Source organism: Hyla sarda, chromosome 9, assembly GCF_029499605.1.
Source record: "Hyla sarda isolate aHylSar1 chromosome 9, aHylSar1.hap1, whole genome shotgun sequence".
Taxonomy (NCBI): Eukaryota; Metazoa; Chordata; class Amphibia; order Anura; family Hylidae; genus Hyla; species Hyla sarda.
In genome coordinates this window covers 171,904,702-171,925,976 of record NC_079197.1, presented here as the reverse complement: position 1 = coordinate 171,925,976, position 21,275 = coordinate 171,904,702, and the positions used below count along the sequence as shown (strand labels likewise).

Here is a 21,275-nt window from a genome sequence, read left to right as displayed (position 1 = left end):
GTTACAAAACTATATATGTAGTCTAAAATGATGCATTATGTGAAATGAAACATATTTGTCACAGTTCAAAGAGGAAACCAGCAAGTGATCAGATCCATGGGGGAGAACTCCATAGGGATGTAAGATATTTTTCTTGTAAACAGCACGTGTCCTCCTTTACTTATATGTATAAATGCAAAAAAAAACAAGGACAGAGCATGTAGAACCCCTTAATAATGATAATGGGGAGGTTGTCACAGGCGATCAAGAGAAGGCGGAGCTACTGAATGGGTTCTTTAGTTCTGTATATTCTAAGGAAGAAGGAGCTGACATTGGACAGGTCAGTGCTGGTAACACATCATGTACAGGTCAGTGCTGGTAACACATCATATAATGTACTGAACTGGCTTAATGTAGAGATGGTACAAGGTAAGTTAAGTAATTTAAATGTAAGCAAATCTCCAGGGCCAGATGGATTGCAACCAAGAGTTCTTAGAGAGGTAAGTTCAGTAATATCTGTACCCCTGTTCATGATATTTAGAGATTCACTGGTGTCTGGTATTGTGCCAAGGGACTGGCGCAAGGCGAATGTGGTGCCAATCTTCAAAAAGGGTTCTAGGTCTTCCCCAGGGAACTATAGACCGGTAAGTTTAACGTGCATTGTGGGTAAATTGTTTGAAGGACTTATAAGGGATTACATACAGGAATATATAGGGGATAATAGTATTATAAGTGATAGCCAGCATGGGTTTACTAAGGATAGAAGTTGTCAAACCAATCTAATTTGCTTTTATGAAGAGGTGAGTAGAAGCCTTGACAGAGGAATGGCTGTGGATATAGTGTTTCTGGATTTTGCTAAAGCGTTTGATACTGTCCCTCATAGACGTCTGACAGGTAAGTTAAGGTCTTTGGGTTTGGAAATTTTAGTTTGTAACTGGATTGAACACTGGCTCATGGATCGTACCCAGAGAGTGGTGGTCAATGATTCGTACTCTGGTTGGTCCCCGGTTGTAAGTGGTGTACCCCAAGGTTCAGTACTGGGACCGCTGTTTAATTTATTTATCAATGAGGTTCAATGTGGATAAATGTAAAGTTATGCATCTGGGTACTAATAACCTGCATGCATCGTATGTCTTAGGGGGGATTAAACTGGCAGAGTCACTGGTAGAGAAGGATCTGGGTGACTTGTAGATCACAGACTACAGAATAGCATGCAATGTCAGGCTGCTGCTTCCAAGGCCGGCAGGATATTGTCATGTATAAAAAGAGACATGGACTCGAGGGACAGGGACATAATACTCCCCCTTTATAAAGCATTGGTACGGCCTTACCTAGAATATGCTGTTCAGTTTTGGGCACCAGTCCATAAAAGGGACACTGTGGAGCTGCGACTAAACTAATATGGGGCATGGAACATCTTAGCTATGAGGAGCGATTAAAGGAGTTACAATTGTTTAGTCTTGAGAAGAGACGTCTAAGGGGGGATATGATAAATGTATATAAGTATATTAATGACCCATTCAAAAAATATGGAGAAAAACTGTTCCAGGTTAAACCCCCCCCCCCCCCAAAAGACGAGGGGGCACTCCCTCCGTCTGGAGAAGAAAAAGTTTAGTCTCAAGGGGCGACATGCCTTCTTTACCATGAGAACTATGAACTTATGGAACAGTCTACCTCAGGAACTGGTCACAGCAGGAAAAATTAACAGCTTTAAAACAGGCTTAGATACATTCCTGGAACAAAATAACATTAATGCTTATGAAGAAATATAAAATCCCATCCCTTCCCCAATATCGCGCCACACCCCTACCCTTCAATTCCCTGGTTGAACTTGATGGACGCATGTCTTTTTTCAACCGTACTATATAACTATGTATGTGCTACACAGATTTTACAAACTTTACTTTGTGAAACAACCCCTTTAAAGGGGTACTCCGGCCCTAAAACATCTTATCCGCCATCCAAAGGATAGGTGACCCACCTGTGGTAGCTGCAGAGCGATGTTCGCTCCGTGTCTGAAGGGACACGACTACGGGGCCGGAGTTTCATTATGGCACGACTCTGCCCCTTGTGACGTCACACCCCGCCCCCTCAATGAAAGTCTGTGGAAGGGGGCGCGACGCCTGTGGGGGCGGGGCGTGATGTCACAAGGGGCGGAGCCGTGACGTCACGATACTCCGTCCCCTACACCACCCATCATCAGCCACAGAGCGATCGTTGCTCTGTGCAACTGAAAAACAGGGGTGCTACAGGAGAGATTGCGGGAGTCTCCAGTGGCGGGATCCCCACAATCTAACATCTTACACCCTATCCTTTTGATAGGGGATAAGTTTAGTGCCGGAGGACCCCTTTAAGGTGGATATATTAGAAATGAAAAGTCAAACACTCTGTTACTTCTCTGGAATTTGTAAAGCCTGTGCAACCATGAGTTAGGCCATGTTCACACAATATAATTTCCAAATGGAATCCAGAAGAGAAATTCCATTCAGAAAGTACTATTGTTTTCAATGGGATTCTGCTGCACTGTGCAAAGAGCGGAAGCTCCGATGCAAATTCGGAACATGGTTATTCTTTCGGTGGAATTCAGCCCAGAAAAGCCTATTGTCAATGGGACTTTGAAGTGCAGGGGTTATTTTTATCTACAGCAAATTCTGCACAAAATTTACCTAAATTCTGGGCTGCGTGGATCTGCTGACGGGATTCAGACAGGAAAGTGTAGTGTAGGAGTTGTAGTTTTGCAACAGCTAGAGATTGGGAAACGAAAAGGCGTAGTGTACAGTTTATATAAAAACAAAACAAGATCTGTGCTTGATTCTAAATTATAAAGCCTGTTCTATGCTCCAGAGTGACATTTACAATTTTGCCTTTTTGTCGCTGTAGTCAGCAGCTTGTTTTCACATACAATACACATGAACCTAAACCGACAGAAACATGGTGGCTGCTGTTTCTTGGTTGGAGATGTATAGAGAACGTCCAACCTCATGAACAGAGCAGACACCTAACTAAGGGCTAGTTCACACTGAGAAAATTCAGTCAGAATGCAAGAGAAATTTGAGCATATTCCACCCTGACATACACTCCCATGGATTTTAATGGGATTTCCACAACTCTATTTACAGAATTATTTTCACACAGAGATCTGAATTCCGTCAAAAGAACACATGGGCAGATTTAATTGCGAACTTGCAGCATGTTTGAATGCGGGCAGGCTATCTGTATGGCATCTTAACAAAGTCCAGGAGCAGCGACCTTCATATAAGAGGGGCCCTAAAGCAAACATTAAAAAGGGCCCCCCATTATGGTGATAGGCACCCATGACAGAACGGTCTGGTATATGTCTCCCCTCCTTGACCCTTGGGCCACCTCAATTCCTCACTTTCCAGCCTCTGGGTGAAGGGTGGACAGAGCAGCTGTGCTCTACTCAATAGTAAAGACGATGAGGAGAAGCAGGACTGGGCCCCTTCTCTGGAAGGGATAGCTGCACGGTCTGCCTTGATTTGCTTTTCTCGTTGTACATCTGAAAAATGAAGGCTAGATCTGCAATAAAAATTGATTGTGGAGGTTCAGTTACTGGGACCCTGACCATTGCTTAAAACGGGGGTTCCCAGTTATCATATCTAAAAGAGGAGAGACCGTATGTGCACAGACGCTATTTATAACAAGGAAATACTTATACAACTGTGAGTGCACAGCAGAAACCCAGCCTTAGGGAAAGTGCACATGGCGGAATGTCCACACAGAAAATTTCCGGACGAACATTAAGCAGACAGCGGGCATAAACAGGACATGCCAGCACTGGGATTGCTCGGAAATGCTCGATGGCAACGCATTTCTGTGCAGATTTTGCTGAAAGAATTGACATGTCGATTCTTTCTGTTGAGGGCGGAAGGGGAATTTCCATGGCAGATGTTTCTGTCGTGTGCACAAAGCAGCAGAACCCCATTGAAATCAATGGGACTGTGCTGCAACAGAATTTCCAAGAATTTTACCATGAAAATAAGCTTCGGAAATAAAAGTCTTATTGACTACTTGGCTTTTCCAAGTAGATTCTGCCTAAAGAATGAAAATGTTCCATTCTTTTGACAGAATCCAATTTTGTCATGGAACTTCCGACGTGTGAACAGAGCTGCTGAATCCCATTAAAATAATAGGAGGCAGCTGGAAGCAGATTCTGTTCATAATTTGCTTTTGGGAATTCTAAGCAAGATTTTCGTACCGGGGACGAACTTATACTTCACCCTGCCATACAATGGTGTTCGATATATTATAGAATGGCTTCTTTAGGCTGTGTATAGGGTAATCTCCCTATACCCAGCCTCAACTCAAGCAGTGATATATTGTCGACATATGGTCACAAACTATAATGCTAACACGTCATTGCTGGCAAGAGACCAGGGAAGCATGGCCATGAGAGCAGCTTATAGGTCTTTGTTTTTTCTTACCATCAGGTACTTAAAGGGTCACTCTCATTAAAACTAATTTTTGCTATTGCACTCGTTATACTTTATTAAAAAAAAAAATGAAGTTTTCTATGTTTTATTTGTGCTTAAAAAAGCTCAAGAGCACATTTTCCCCCAACTCATACACAGTCCAAACACAGGAAATGCCGCCTGGAGTCCCCCCCCCCCCCCCCCCCCCTCCAGGCGGCACTTCCTGTGTTCGGACTTTGTTCCAAAGTCTGTGTATGAGTTGGGGGAAAATGTGCTCTTGAGCTTTTTTAAGCACAAATAAAACATAGAAAACGTCATTTTTTTTTAAACAAAGTATATTAGAAATATTTTTCATTTACCATAAGGAGTGCAATAGCAAAAATTAGTTTTAATGAGAGTGCCCATTTAAATCCACAGGTAACATTTTTTACCAAGATCTACCTATTTTAGTGCAATTTTCCATGGGAATTCTTGCAGAATATTTCCACTGTTAATCCACTCCACGTCAACATTTCTTATACTGTTATGTTGGTGTATATTAAGTATAATCAGAATAAGTTTTCAGATGTTGAATATTTCCTCCCATTCACTTACATTTATGCTGCCCAAAAACACAGGCAGCAAGGAACAGGTGCAGGGAAAGAGGACCCAGAACACTACGATTCTCTCTGAAAAGGCTCCCTATCCCTGTACACAGATAGGGAGAGACGAGTCACTCACAGCCGGAAGGCCAGGGAGCAGCCAAGGGGACCGCAACAAATGACTACTTACCTGGGTCGCGGTGGCATTTTTGTAAACTAGGATTTCTCTGAAACGCCTAATTATAAGCGTTCCAGGACCCCGCTCTTTGCACCTGTCCCTTACTGCCTGTGGTTTGGGAAGCAGACAATTGAGATAAATCATAACAAATCAGAAAATTAATGTCCACAATATTTGATATATCTCTGAACATTTCCTTCTTTTCCTACACAGTTTTGATTGCCGTATAATTTTTCCTGAGCAGTAAAAAGATAATTTCACGAACTACATTACATTAAGTAATGAGACTTTTTTTGACAATTCAAAAAATCTTATGAATGTAGCACAATGGCATCTTGAGAATATGTCCAAGGGTTGGCTGCATGCGGTGATTAATGTGTTTCCAACAACATACCATGGGATTGATCTACACACAGGATGTCACACACACAAAAGGTGCATACATTAAAGGTGCAACCCAGCCATTAGAGAGAAACGCACACAACACATCAGAAGCGTTTATTAAGATTAATTCATCGAAATCCATGCCCGCACATGACCTACAGGACAGTGGGATCAATGGACAACATTACAATAAGGATTGCACCTTTAATATTTACCAGGTCGAGTCTGAAGAGGGCGACAGGGAAAAGGTTTTATGTAAAAATGTCAAACAAACAATACACAATGATCATAAGATGGAGCCTGAGGCCATACAGTACAAAACAGTGAAACAGCAAAGCGAGAGGAACAGCAGAGGCCACAATTCTCCAGGATTCACTCTGTAACATCCTACCGGGCTTCTCTATGTCTCTCTGTCCTATGTCGTCCCTCATTGGTTACAGCTAAACGTTGCTTAAAACGAGCACTAAAACTACAGAAGTGGTCATTCATTATGAAAATTAAGCTGCAAAATCTGAAAAGTTAGGAGTATGAAAGTCATTGAAATGTTGATGTGTTCAATTCTATTAAACCAATCATTGCACCAATTATCCTTAATCCTGTATGTAACAAGCTGATCCTTCCACAGACCCTTATAAGCCTTGTCCCCCCATAACACACTCACTTCACAGGTTTTAAATTTCTATGTCGAGAAGCTTTCTTCATTCAGGTCTTGTATATTCTGGACCCACATGACCGGCCCAACAATCCCGTTTTAATTCCAGAAGTATAACAAATGAAAATTAGATGCAATACAATGGCTGCGCCGGTCACAAATGGACAATTCTGCCAACATATATCTGATCGGTCAACAAGAGTCTGTGGACGCATCTTAAAAAGATCCCTGGGCCAAAAGCCACATAACAGGATCCTCATCTGTGTAGCTGACATGGATCTCTATTTAATACAAAAGAGAACAGGGTGCGCTCCCCTGGATGGAACCTGATGGATGAGATAGTGAAGAGTCCAATCAAAACGCACTCACCTATGCGAGTTGTGCGAATGGAGGCACAACACTCAATGCGCTTGATCAGGAATCCTGTAATCGCGGCTGCTGCGGCTCCCAGCGTCCAGGCGCAAATATAGATAAAAGGAGATCCAAGAAAGGAAGATGAATCGCGCTGCCACAAGAAGTATATATATGGGTAAATTTATTGCACGCAAAGGATCCACGCAACACGTTTCAAAGCCATTCCAGAACGGCTTTGAAACGCGTTGTGTGGATCCTTTGTGTGCAATAAATTTACCCATATATACTTCTTGTGGCAGCGCGATTCATCTCCCTTTCTTGGATCTCTTTTTATCTATGGATCTCTATTTGGAAACTTTGGACTCTCACAACCCTGTGCCTTAGGCAATGCTCTCTTATTTGTTACCCACTGTGAAAGTCCTGAAAAAATTACTGAACAACTGCCACAAGTAATATCCGGTGGATGAGGATATTGTTTTACCCTTCCACTTGTCACCCACCATTTCATTCTCCTGACCCTAGGCCCCAGTTACCTCACTTAGGGCTCTGTCACCAGCAAAAACATATGCTGATATATATACACACACAACAGTGCACCCATAGACTAGGATATGTTCGGAAGCCCCATAGACTGAATAGAAAAGTGCCCAAGCATGTTTTCTGCTGCACCATTCAGCTAGTTATCACGGTTGGACCACCAACAATCACCGTGGAAAGGGGAATAACATTTTGTCCTAGGATATCTTCATACAGACTGAACCTAGTCTTCTAGTGACTACATATAATCTTCCCTAAATGCATTCTATTCCTTTGTGCTGGTTAATATTGGAACACCTTTTTTGCTGGTATTCCAGCAGAGTACCCCCAAAAAACATGTGACAGAAGCATTAAAGAAGTTATCTCAAATAAGGACAACATAGAAAAGGGTTTTCCCAAAAAGAACCAAAACGGAAATCCATGCTTAATGAGCTAAGACTGCTTTCAATCTCTTCAACGCCAAGACATTCAAAACCTAGCCCAAACTCTCCGTTCGTTCACTTAAAACAAATCGCCGAATAGAAAAAAATCTTTAAAGTTGCATAAATGTGTGAATCCGAAATTCGGTGGAAAATTTGATATGAACCTTATTTCCTAATCAATATGCTCCCCACTAGCACTATGTAATGCTAGTTTCCCTGCAGAGGTTGTGGCAAAAATCATCAGATTGCCAAAAGCCCAGAAAGTAAGACATGGGCACTTCATTAATTCCCATGTGGGTGCAGGACCTGGGGCACTCAGATAATTCCCCCCATGTGGGCACAAGACCTGGGACAGTCATCTAATTTAACCCCTGTAAACACAGGACCTGGGGCAGTCAGCTAATTTCCCCCATGGACACAGGACCTAGGGTAGTCCCTGTGGACGTCTTACAGATGGGGCCTTCCCAGATGACAATACTTTTAAAGGGAACCTTTGTTTTAGGGTACGTTCACACGAGTGGATCCCCAGTGTGTATTATGCTGCTGACCTGCCACTGGACAGCTGTATGCTGCCTTTACCGATGCCTGCTCGGAGCAGCAATACGCCGCTACAAGCAGACACACTGAAGTGATGTGCCAGTCGCTGCGCATGCGTGGTGTCCTCGCACACATCGCGGCCACTCCCCCTGCTCCATGAGCTAGGCAAGCTGCCACGATGTGCGAGTATACTGCTCATGCATGCTACAACTCGCACATCACAGTGTGTCTGCTTGTAGCGGTGTATTGCTGCTCCGAGCAAGCACCTGTAAAGGCCGCGTACATCGGTCCTTCAGCGGTGGATCCGCAGCGTAATACGCGCTGGGGATCCGCTCGTGTGAACGTACCCTTATGCAGCCCAAACCGTGAACAGCATGAAACAGGTGCAAAAAACTGGGTTCGGGACACCATGATTCATATTGAAGCGTTCCGGCATTTCACAGGAATTCTAACTTCAAAAAGCCGACAGGTCCCAGGTAACATTGTAAAGGGTCCCTGCGGCTGCTCTCAGCCCTGCCAGCGCTGAGTGACACCCCTCTCTTTATACACAGATAATGAGGGACGTATCAGACGGGGCCGACATGCTGCAGTGATCACCCATATGACTACTTACCCGGGTACCAGCAGCTTTTTATAAAACCACAATTTCTCTAAAACGCCAAAGCGTTTCATATTAAATCGTAGTGCTGGGATCACGTTTCAAGGAAGCACAAGGGTAGGTCCACGCTGCATCCTGCCCCCGCTAATCTTATCCGTCTGCACCAAGCCGAAAACAGGACGACGACTATACCGTTAACACCGCAGTCACTTCTATGGCTGAATAGAGTCACCCAGTGACTCTGTTTGACACCTTTGCACTATTTCACTAGCGCAACAGCCCCAGCTTAAAAGAGCTGATACGTCCCACACGGAGTGTCTAGGCGGCTACGTTCAGCCATAGAAGCGTATGGAGTCCGCTGCTCCCATTAACAGTATTTGTCGACATCCCGGGATGCCGACGGATACGACCAACGGGGGTCTGGAATGCGGTATAAACCTACCCCGAAACAGATAACGGGTTCCTTTTAACGCTATAAAAACTCACGATATCCGTCGCCACGATGGAAAACCATTTTTTTTACTCCCATAATCCTGATGAAGGTTATATATATATATATATATTAGGGATCGACCGATTATCGGTATGGCCGATATTATCGGCCGATAATCACGATTTTGGGCATTATCGGTATCGGCAATTATCTTGCCGATAAGCCGATAATGCCCCGCCCCCCGCACTGCCCCCACCGCACCGCGACCGCCACCCCCTCGACCCGCCGCACCGCGTTGCACCCCCCACCGTTATGCTAGGCGGTATACCGGTATGGATTTTTTCCCATACCGCTATACCGGTCGGGCCCCTCCCCCACCCTCCGAGTGAATAAAAAAAATTAAACTTACCCGTAATGGGGGTGGTCCAGGCCATCCTTCCTTCATGTAGTGTCCGGGGGCGTTCCAGGTGGAGGGTGGTCCGGTCCGGGCTGTCCTTCTCCCACGGTCTTCTTCTCCTCTCCGGGCAGGCTCCGGCCTAGTACGCTGCATAGACGCCGCTACGCCGTGACGTCAGGTGCGTCGCTGCGCACGGGCGTCACTGCGCAGCGACGTCTATGCAGCGTACTAGGCCGGAGCCTGCCCGGAGTGGAGAAGAAGACCGTGGGAGAAGAAGGACAGCCCGGACCGGACCACCCTCCACCCGGAACGCCCCCGGACACTACAGGAACGATGGATGGATGGCCCGGAGCACCCTGGCAGGTAGGGGAGAGAAGCGGGTGGTGGCAGCGGCCTATGGCCCCGCAAAAGCCACTGCAGATCATTGATTTAAAGTGCCCGCTTTAAATCAATTATCTGCAGCGGTGTCGCAGGGGGTTAAATAGCCGATAACTTATACCGGAATATCGGTACAAGTTATCGGCTATCGGCCCTAACCTGCACCGATTATCGGCCCTAAAAAAACGATATCGGTCGATCCCTAATATATATATATATATAATCGGTCATTCCGTTACAATACGGTAAGAAGGGGGGTCCTAAAGAACCTGCGAACTTGGTAGGGCAGAAAACTTTCTTTAAAAAAAATAAAATAAAAAAATGGCGTCATGTGATCACTTGGGGTAAATACGGGATAAAAATATGCATCAACAATGGCGTGCCGACTGCCAAACCTATAGGGCGACCTCTATAAAGGTGGCGTTTTCCAAAAAAAGTGTCTCCAGCTGTTGCAAAACTACAACTCCCAGCATGCCCGGACAGCCGTTGGCTGTCCGGGCATGCTGGGAGTTGTAGTTTTCCAACAGCTGGACGAGGACTAGTTGGTAAACCGCTCTACTATCCTACCGTACATACGCTGTTCTACACACATCATGGTCCTCCCACCATGCACGGATCACAATGCAGCTCCATGACACCACAGTGATCCCGACGACCCCCTCCATCACCTGCAGACCGCTCATTTGCATAAAGCCCTTGCTGATTTGCATACATTTGCATAACGTCCTGTCAGAAAAGTGCGCGCTGTCCTGTCAGTGTCGCCACACGGCGTCCCGCTCCCTTCCCGGCCGCAGTCAGGAGCGGACACCGCGTCCACCGCCGCCGCCGCATCCCAGGCTCCGTCCATCCGAGATAATTTTTCTCCCACGGCCTCTCGTGCTCCCGCCCCCCTGTCCTGATAATTGGCCTCTGCTATTCCTCTCACACGGTGCTCCCCTCACCCCGGGGTCCCCTCAGATTCCTCCCCCGGCTCCTCCTCTTCTTCTTCCCCTCACAGTGGCTCGGTGTCTTCCTCCCCCGCCTCTCCCGGGGGGGTCCAGGCAGGAGCGCGTCCTCCTCCTTCTTATCCTCGGGCCGCACCTCGGCCCGAGTGACGCAGCAGCCTAGAGGCAGGAGGAGCCAGGCAATGACCCTGGCGACGTCACCACACCCACCCCCGGAGCCAGCCAATCGGAACCGTTCGATTAAGAGAATAGGCAGATTTTTTTTTGTGCAGCAGTTTTTTTCCCCCCCTTCACCCACCATGTAGAAATGGGCGGGGCTTAGTGAACCGTCAGTCACGTTCGGTGACAGCCAATCAGAGAGCGCGGCGAGAAAGCGGGAAAAACCCTGAGGTACTTAGGAGCGCTGATTAGGATGAGGGACATGAAAGGGAGCGGTGAGGTGAATTTCTGGGCTGATCTGTGTGAGGAATTTTTTTATGATTATTTAGGATAAATTTCCACAACTTTTGGGCAGTGAGGCTATACTTGCACATTGAGGGGAATTTGTCATCTTATACGTTAGGCTGCATTCACATCTCGTTTTATACATACGGGCGCCGGATACGGCAGGGGGAGGGGCAAACCGGGCACTCCCGTACCTCAGCCGGATCAGCCCGTGAATCCATTTACTTTAATGAGCCGACCGGAGTCAAACGGTGACTCTGGTCAGCTCAGTTATGACCCGTATGCGGTTTTGGACCGGACCTAAAACCGTAGTATACGGTTTGAGGTCCGGTCAGGAAACCGCATACGGGGCAAAACTGAGCTGACCAGAGTCACCGTTTGACTCCGGTTCCCTACGGGCGGCCGTATGTAGAAAACGCCTAAGGCTGCATACTGTTTTTTTTTTGTGTGTATTTGACCGTTTGCGCTTCAATACGTTTGAATTATGCTGTATGCAAAAATGTAGTCAACTACGCTATTGTGTATACCAAAAAAAAAAAAGCAAACATAAAGCTCAGTTTTTAAAAATAATATAAGTCAATGCTGTATGGCGTCCATTTATAGCATCTGTTAATGTATATGTTTGTTCTTTAACCCGTTAACCCCTTAAGGACTCGGCATTTTTGCATTTTTGTTTTTAACCTCCTTACCTTTAAAAAATCATAACTCTTTCAATTTTGCACCTAAAAATCTATATGTTGGCTTATTTTTTGCGCCACCAATTCTACTTTGTCATTTTACCCAAAAATCTACGGCAAAACGGAAAAAAAAATAATTGTGAGACAAAATTGAAAAAAAAATACGCCATTTTGTAACTTTTGGGGGCTTCCGTTTCTACACAGTACATTTTTCGGTAAAAATTACACCTTATCTTTATTCTGTAGGTCCATACGATTAAAATGATCCCCTACTTATATAGGTTGTATTTTGTCGTACTTCAGGAAAAAATCATAACTACATGCAGGAAAATGTATACGTTTATAATTGTCATCTTCTGACCCCTATAACTTTTTTATTTTTCCGCTTATGGGGCGATATGAGGGCTCATTTTTTGCGCCTTGATCTGAAGTTTTTAGCAGTACCATTTTTGTATGCATAGGACTTATTGACCAAAAAAGTGACCAAATATTCACTATTTTGGATTTTTTTGCATGTATGCCATTGACCGTGCGGTTTAATTAACGATATTTCTTTATAATTCGGACAGTTCCACATGCAGCCATACCACATGTGTTTATTTTTATTTACACAGTTTTTTTTTATAAATGGGAAAAGGGGGGGTGATTCAAACTTTTATTAGGGAAGTGGTTAAATGATCTTTATTCACTTTTTTTGTGCAGTGTTAAAGCTCCCATAGGGACCTATAACACTGCACACACTGATCTTTTACAATGATCAATGGTTTCTAATAGGAAACCATTGATCAATGATTCTGCCGCTTGACTGCTCATGCCTGGATCTCAGGCACTGAGCTGTCATTCGGCGATCGGACACCAGGAGGCAAGGTAAGGGACCCTCCTGCTGTGTCTCAGCTGTTTGGGATCCCGAACAGCCCCCTGAGCTAACCGGCAATGATTTACTTTCACTTTAGACGTGGCATTCAACTTTGAACGCCGTGTCTAAAGGGTTTATATTGCGTGGCACCGCGATCAGTGACATGCGCTATTAGCCACGGGTCCCGGCTGTTGTGGACCCGCGTTATAGAACGGGAGCGGACTCATGACGTACTGGTACGTCATGGGTCCTGTAGGGGTTAAGGACCAGGCCATTTTTCATTTTTGCACTTTCGTTTTTTCCACCTCAAAATCTAAAAATCATAATGCTTTCAATTTTCCACCTACAGACCCATATGAGGTGACACCAATTTTACTTTGTAGTAACATCAATCATTAACCACAAAATCTATGGCAAAACCAGAAACAAGAAAAATATTTGTGGGGCAAAATTGAAAGAAATAAAACCCTTTTTGTAACTTTTGGGGGCTTCCGTTTCTACAAACTGCACGTATTGGTAAAAATGATACCTTATATTTATTCTGTCCATACGATTAAAATGATACCCAATTTATATATAGGTTTTGTTTTATTTTAATAATATTCTAACTTTTTGTACAAAAATGAGTACCGTATATACTCGAGTATAAGCCGACCCGAGTATAAGCCGAGACCCCTAATTTCAACCCAAAATCCCAGGAAAAGTTATTGACTCGAGTATAAGCCTAGGGTGGGAAATACATCATCCCCCCCTGTCATCATCCAGACCCGTCATTAACATCCTCATCATCATCCCCTTGTCATCATCCCACACATCCCCCCTTCATCATCCCCTTGTCATCATCCCACACATCCCCCCTTCATCATCCCCTTGTCATCATCCCACACATCCCCCCTTCATCATCCCCTTGTCATCATCCCACACATCCCCCCTTCATCATCCCACACACCCCCCTTCATCATCCCACACACCCCCCTTCATCATCCCACACTCCCCCCTTCATCATCACCCCCCCACCCCCCTTCATCATCCTCTTGTCATCATCCCACCCCCCCCCCCTTCATCATCCTCCTCTCATCATTCGCCCTCAGTGGTCTTCAACCTGCGGACCTCCAGAGGTTTCAAAACTACAGCCGATGGCTGCCCGGGCTTGCTGGGAGTTGTAGTTTTGAAACCTCCGGAGGTCCGCAGGTTGAAGACCACTGCGGCCTTCGACATCATCCAGCCCCCTCTCACCCCCTTTAGTTCTGAGTACTCACCTCCGCTCGGCGCTGGTCCGGTGCTGCAGGGCTGCCCGGAGAGGAGGTGGTCCGGTGGGATAGTGGTTCCGGGCTGCTATCTTCACCGGGGGCGCCTCTTCTCCGCGCTTCCGGCCCGGAATAGAGGCATTGCCTTGACAATGACGCAGAAGTACGTTGGCAATGAACGCACCTCTGCGTCGTTGTCAAGGCAACGTGACTATTCTGAGGCCGGGCCCGAAGCGCTTAGAAGAGGCCTCCCCGGTGAAGATAGCAGCCCGGAACCACTATCCCACCGGACCACCTCCTCTCCGGACAGCCCTGCAGGACCGGACCAGCGCCGAGCGGAGGTGAGTACTGTACAGAACTAAAGGGGGGTGAGAGGGGGCTGGATGATGTCGAAGGCCGCAGTGGTCTTCAACCTGCGGACCTCCAGAGGTTTCAAAACTACAACTCCCAGCAAGCCCGGACAGCCGATGGCTGCCCGGGCTTGCTGGGAGTTGTAGTTTTGAAACCTCTGGAGGTCCGCAGGTTGAAGACCACTGCGGGTGGGGGAGTTCACTCGAGTATAAGCCGAGGGGGGTGTTTTCAGCACGAAAAATCGTGCTGAAAAACTCGGCTTATACTCGAGTATATACGGTATGCTGAAAATTGTCCTCTTCTGACCTCTAAAACTATTACATTTTTCCATATACAAGGCTATAGGAGAGCTCATTTTTTGCTCCATGCTCTTTAGTTTTTATTGGAACCATTTTGGTTGTGATGGGACTTTTTCATTGCTTTTTATTCATTTTTATATGATATATGAAGTGATCAAAAGTTGATTGCGACATCTAAAATGCTAAAAATGGCTTCCCAACAGCTCAGCTGAGCTTATCGCGACCACCACGGTAAAATTGCTGTGTCCCAATCAGCTGAAAGGACGGCGGGAGGACCCTTACCTGCCTCCACGCTGTCCAATCTATCCCTCGATGCTCCAGTTAGCTATGGCTGGCTAGAGCAGTCGAGCACAGATAACACTGATCAATGCTATGCTATGGCATAGCATTAAACAGTGTATGCAATCTAATAATTGCATGTAGTGTAATAGTGTAAAAAACGTTAATAAAAATGTGTGTGTGTGTAAACAAAAGTAAACATAAACATGTGGTATCGCTGCATGCGTAAATGTCCGAACTATAAAAATATCATGTTACTTTAACCATATGGTCAATGGCATATACGTAAAAAAAAAAAAAATACCAAAGTCCAAAAATGCATATTTTGGAAAAAAATTTTGGCTGCGAAAAAAAAACCAAAAGTGGCACAAAAATGAATTTTCACATATTTTCAAAGCAGCATAAGAGACTTTTAAAAATGTGAGGAGAAAAAAAAAGGTGTGAATAATAACGCTGGATCAGAAATTACAGTAGTTTTTGAGAATCTCCCCTAAGGTGTAATTTTTACAGAAAAGTGCACTACGTTGAATTAAAAGCCAAAGAAAATTACAAAATGGAGTTGTTGTTTTTTTTATTTGGCCCCACAAATCATTTTTTTTTCACAATAGATTTTGTGGTGAAGTGATTGATGTCATTACAAAGTAAAATTGGTAATGCAAAATACAAGCCTTCATATGCATCTGTAGATGGAAGATTGAAAGCATTATGATTTTTAGAAGGGGAAAAGGAAAAAACGAAAGTGCAAAAATGAAAAATGGCCCGGTCCTCAAGGGGTTAAAAAATTGGAAAAGGGAGTGATTCCAATGGGTTAATTCACATTCATCAACTTTTCTTTCACTTTTTTTTGTCCCTATAGGGGACTACAGTATTACATGCAATCATTGGATTGCATACACTGTTCAATGCTATTCCATTGCATAGCATTGATCACTGTTTTCGGTGCTCCATTGCTCCAGCCTTCTATGATCAGACAGTGGGGAGCCAGGTAATGGACCTCCCGCCATCCTCTCAGCTGATTGGGATCCCACTGAGCTAGCCGGGATAACTTTTCTCCCATTTTTAGATGCCACAATCAACTTTGATTGCGGCGTCTAAAGGGTTAATGCTAGACATCAGCCTGATCTGCGGTGTCTGGTATCAGCTGTAAGTCCTGGCTGCTGATAGCAACCGGGACCCACCGGGTTGTGCGCTTCATGTAATGTCTATTGTCCTTAAAGGGTTAAGAGCGCAGGGATTTTTTGTTTTTGCATTTTAGTTTTTTCCTCCTTGCCATCTATTAGTCATAACTTTTTCAATTTTCCACTTACAGACCCATATGAGGGTTTGTTTTCTTTTGTGCCATCAATTGTAATGACATCACTCATTTTACCACAAACTCTACGGTGAAACAAAAAAAAAAAATATTTGTGAGACAAAATTGAAAAAAGACTTGCCATTTTGCTACTTTTTGGCACTTCGGTTTAAACGCAGTGAAAAAAAATGACAGGTTATCTTTATTCTGTAGGTCCATAGGATTACAATAATTCACAATTTATATAGGTGTTATTTTATTTTACTACAGTAAAAAAAAATAAAAAAAAATTTTTGTATGAAAATGAGTATGCATAAAATTGTCCTTTTCTGGCCCCTATAACTTTTTTATTTTTTTTATTTTTTGCACCATAATCTTTAGTTTTTATCGGGACCATTTTTGTTTTGATGGAACTTTTTGATCATTCTTATAATTTTTTATGGTTTATGAAGTGACCAAAAAACAGCAATTCTGTACTTAGGTATAGTTTTAAGTTTGTTCTATTGACCGTGTGGTTTAATCAAAGTTATATTTTAATAGTTCAGACATTTACTCACACAAAGATATCACAACTATGTTTATTTTTGTTTACATTATTTTATTGGAAAAGTTGGTAAAGGGGGTGATTTATACTTTTATTAGGGAAGGGGCTTATTCACATTTATTAACTTATTTTTCTTAATTTTTTCCCCCTATTTTTTGTCCCCATAGATGACTATTACATGTAATCTTTTGATTGCATACACTAAACAATGCTGTGCCATAGAACAGCATTGACCATTGTTGTCTGCACTCCATTACTACAGGCTACTGAGGCTTCCTGCAGTCATGGAGCACTGATCGGATGGGATGGAAGCAAGTAGGAACCTCTGCCTGTCCTCTGAACTGATCGGGACCCTGATTGGCAACCCTGAGCTATCTGCAATTAAATTTTGACACTTTTAGATTCCGCAATTAATTTTTTATATTGGCATCTAAAGGGTTAATACCTGACTTTGGTTTGAAGTGTGCTCAGCTCCTAAGAGCACTTCATAGATCGTTAGCAAGTGTAGGGGGTACATTTACACCCTGTGCCCAGATTACAGATTTGTAAATTACTTCTTTGAAAAAATCTTAATCATTTCAGTACTTTTGAGCTGCTGAAGTTGAGTTGTTCTTTTCTGTGCTCTCTTATGACACTTGTCTTGGGAACTGTCCAGAGTAGAAGCAAATCCCAATAGGAAACCTCTTCTACTCTGTGCAGTTCCCGAGACAAGCATAGATGTCAGAAGAGAGCACTGTTGCCAGACAGAAAAAAAAACTCAACTTCAGCAGCTGATAATTATTGGAATGATTAAGATTTTTTAATAGAAGTAATTTACAAATTTGTTTAACTTTCTGGAGCAGGTTGATATAATTTTTTTTTTCCTGGAATACCCCTTTAACTCTTTAGATGCCACAATCAAGGTTCCGATAATCACTCTGCGGTAGCACAGTGTAGCTTATGGGGACACCCTCGGCAAAAGTGCGGGGTCTCGATCAGCTTTTAGGATGGAGGGAAGTCTCTTACCTTCTTCCCTGCTGTCCGATGGGTGCTCCAATTCTCCAAGAAGCCATGGCAGCCTGGAGCACTGTAGCGACGATAACACTTAACAGTGCTGTGCTATGGAAATCTCAGGATTGGATGTATAGTGTACAAAATTTTTAATAAATGTGAATTAACCCCTTCCCTAATGTATCACCCCCCCCCCCCCCCCCCCTTTTCCCATTTTTAAAAAAAAATAAAATAATGTTAATAAAAATAAACATCAACATATGTCATATTGCTGCATTGAAAAATGTCCTTACAATTTTAAATAAAATGTCAGTTAAACTGCACGGTCAATGGCGAATACGTAAAAAAAATTCCAAATTCAGTATTTTTGGGCATTTCATATACCAAAGTTATAAAAAGCGATCAAAAAGTCTCAAAACCAAAATGGCACCGATAAAGACAGATTGGTTTGTATGGTAGGTACATAGACAACCTCCTCCTAATTTGGGAGGGGTCTGAGCATGATGTTAAAAGGTTTATGCAATTCTTTAATTCAAATAACCTCAACCTCATATTTTCGCTGGAGTGGGGGGGAAATAATATCAATCTTTTGGATGTTAGTTTGAGACCCACCTTTCAGGGTCTAATGGGGCTGGCCTGTGCTGGGGGCTTAATCTTTATTATTCTGGGGAGAGCAGTGGCATATTGGGAAGGAATGGCTTAGTTTTTCTCTGCACTTGTGTGTGTGTGTGTGTTACTGTGCACTCCTGTGTGTGTGTGTGTTACTATGCGGCTGACAGCCGCGGCGCTTGTACTGTACGGGCGCATGAAGCGCCAACTTACTTTCACTTCGGCAGCAGACTGCTGCCGTCGCATATCAGTCTTGCCCGCTCACCTCCCCGCGAGTGCATATGCGGACGACATGTGCGCTCGGGGCAAGGAGCGGGCACCACTATTGTTCTCTTCTCCAGCATTTCGGCGGCCGGGGCGTTATAGCTCCGCCCACAGGGCCGCCGGAGCTTACTGGAGGCACGAATCGTCCTCCACTCAGCGCTGTGCGCGCGATACAGGTGGCATGGGCCAATCAGACAGTGCCCCTGCTCCAGGAACGCCCGTCTCCGGCTATTGGCTAGTCTGTTCTCCTCTCTGTCTACATAGAGCGGAGCTTCTTCACAGCAGGGACAGAGTGTTACAGTGTTGGGGTTAAAACTTTACTGCCACAGGGGACACAAATCTGTTCCTCTCTCTAAACAGACAACTGGACTGTTAGTCTACTATTTTGTCTGTATGACATGTAATTTCAAAAATGCCTGGTTCTGCTGAACCCTCTGGCTCTGCCTGCTCCACTGCTCCCCCAGACCCCCTAGCTCCCCCAGATGTTACAGTTCCGGTGGATTTGGCCACCCCTCCAGCTTGGGTTCTTCCTATCCCAGTATATGGCTGACTTGACTCAAGTCTCCCTTTCGGTGGCTGAGGCCTCCCGTGACGTGTTGTCTGCCTTAAAGAGGTCTGCCTCATGCTCTCACAAGCGTACTAGGGGTGCTTCTTCTGACTCTTACATTGAGTCTTCAGGTAGACGTGGGCGCTCCCCCCGTGGGTCTTACCCCCCCCCCCCCCCGTGTCATCTGGTCACAGACATCTCTCCTCCAGAGGACGTTCCCGGAGTCGTCGCGCTGCCTCGCCAGAGCCGCGTACCCGGTCAGGGTCCTTGCAAGGACCTTGCCTCTAGGGTGGTTTCCCCTCTCTCGGTGGATCCACCAATTCCCCGCCTCTCTAAGGCTACTACACTGCCGCTAGCAAATGCGGCTGCCTTTAAGGACTCGACAGACAAGAAGTTGGTGTCCTTAGCGCAGTTTGCCTCTGAAGCAGCAGGCTCTTCTCTGCTTCCCACCTTCGCCTCTGCATGGGTGTCCAAGGCCCTTTCGGTGTGGTACTCAAAACTCAGTCAGGGTATCCTGGCGGGATTCCCCCCCAGAGGAACTATTTTGCTTTGGTTCTCCAATGCTCTAAAGCATTTTGCTTTGGTTCTCCAATGCTCTAAAGCTGGGGACTTTCTGTGCACAGCTTCTATGCAGTCAGTCCGTTGTGCTGCTTTGCTGTGGGTCTCCTAGCGGCCCTCCACCGCTCCATGTGGCTTAAGACGTGGGAAGCGGATGCCACCTCCAAAAGGTCTCTCACCATGCTTCCTTTTACTGGTACCTGTCTTTTTGGCAAGCGCCTTGACGAGATTGCCTCTGAGGTAAGAGTTACTTGTTGCCTCAAAATAAGGCTCGCTTTACTTCCCAGAGGAAGTCCTCTTCCTTCCGGTCCTTTCGGACCTTTGGCCCCAATAAGGGGTCTGGGCAGGCGCCTTCACGGACAAAAAGGCTCCCTCATTCTGGGCGCGTCCGTCTTGGAAGTCGGACACCAACCGTTCCGGCCGTTTTGCGGCCAATCGGGCAACCACAATCCCACTTCCGCATGAGGTGAGGCCCCCCGATTTTTCTCGGGTGGGAGGTCGTCTCTTACTTTTTCGAGACATCTGGACCACACACATTCAGACGTCCTGAGCCCCCCGGTCTCCTTCTCTGGCGAAGCAGTTTCGGGAGGCCCTCCAGTCCCTGCTCAGGAAGTATTGTTCCCGTTCCTCCAGGGGAATGTTTTCGGGATTTCTATTCCAATCTTTTTGTGGTCCCCAAGGAAGGCGGTTCTGTGCGACCAATTCTGGACCTCAAGCATCTCAACCGTCATCTTCTCCGCCACTTCCGAATGGAATATCTCCGTTCGATAGTGGCATCCATGGAACAAGGGGAGTTTCTTTCTTCGGTGGTCATCAAGGATGCCTACCTCCAATATTTCCTGGCCATCAGCGGTACCTCCGCTTTGCGATTTCGGAGGGGCATTTTCAATTCATAGCCCTCTCCTTTGGTCTGGCCTCGGCTCCTCAGGTCTTTACCAAGATCCTTGCGCCAGTGATACCCTGTTGCGGTCGAGAGGAGTCTCAGTGATCCTTACCTGGACGACCTTCTCATCAAGGTTCCCACCAGAGTCCAGACTCTAGAGAATGTGGATCTCACTCTCCAGACCCTGAATCGTTTCGGGTGAATGGTCAACCGGGACAAGTCTGTCCTCTCTACCGCCCAGTCTCTGATCTTCTTGGGACTTCAATTCAACACGGCCTCTGCCCGGATTTGCCGTCCGCCGGACAAATGTCTGACGCTTCTGTCAGGAGTCCGCTCTCTTCGGGCCCAGGCCCCAGTTTCCATCTGCAATTGCATGGAAGTCTTGGGTCGGATGGTAGCGGCCATGGAAGCCGTACCCTTTGCCCAGTTTCATTACAGTCCCCTTCAACTGGCCATTCTCTCTGGATGGGACAGATCTCCTCTGTCTCTCGGTCGCAAGATTACTCTCCCTCGTCGGATCCGTCAGTCTCTGCTCCGGTGGCTCCGCTCCCCCCTTCTTCTTCAGGGGTGATCATTTCTTCCCCTCCACTGGCAGGTAGTTACAACGGATGCCAGTCTGTCGGGCTGGGGTG

At 45.5% G+C, this 21,275-nt stretch overlaps 2 protein-coding genes across 19 annotated transcripts in view; one reads left to right on the top strand and one right to left on the bottom strand.

The window, feature by feature from the left end:
* Positions 1-11,126, bottom strand: part of PHF1 (PHD finger protein 1) — a 42,670-nt gene extending 31,544 nt beyond the window's left edge. For 3 of the 13 annotated variants that reach the window (XM_056540364.1, XM_056540365.1, XM_056540363.1), the window contains exons 1-2: positions 10,802-11,120; positions 2,646-2,723 (exon numbers count right to left, since the gene is read on the bottom strand). In XM_056540364.1, the coding sequence (XP_056396339.1) occupies positions 2,646-2,723; positions 10,802-11,105 (382 nt within the window). In that variant the 5' untranslated portion in view covers positions 11,106-11,120. Of the gene's footprint in view, positions 1-2,645; positions 2,724-6,573; positions 6,686-10,427; positions 10,471-10,572; positions 10,747-10,801 lie in introns of those variants that run through there. The other 10 variants (XR_008847955.1, XM_056540366.1, XM_056540369.1 and 7 more) reach the window with 10 other exon arrangements.
* Positions 11,063-21,275, top strand: part of SLC39A7 (solute carrier family 39 member 7) — an 82,235-nt gene continuing 72,022 nt past the window's right edge. Inside the window, exon 1 of one of the 6 annotated variants that reach the window (XM_056540381.1) lies at positions 11,063-11,194. Coding sequence is in view for 1 of the 6 variants with exons in the window: in XM_056540376.1 (XP_056396351.1) it covers positions 11,217-11,243 (27 nt within the window). In the remaining 5 variants the exon portion in view is untranslated. Of the gene's footprint in view, positions 11,266-21,275 lie in introns of all 6 variants that reach the window. The other 5 variants (XM_056540379.1, XM_056540376.1, XM_056540378.1 and 2 more) reach the window with 5 other exon arrangements.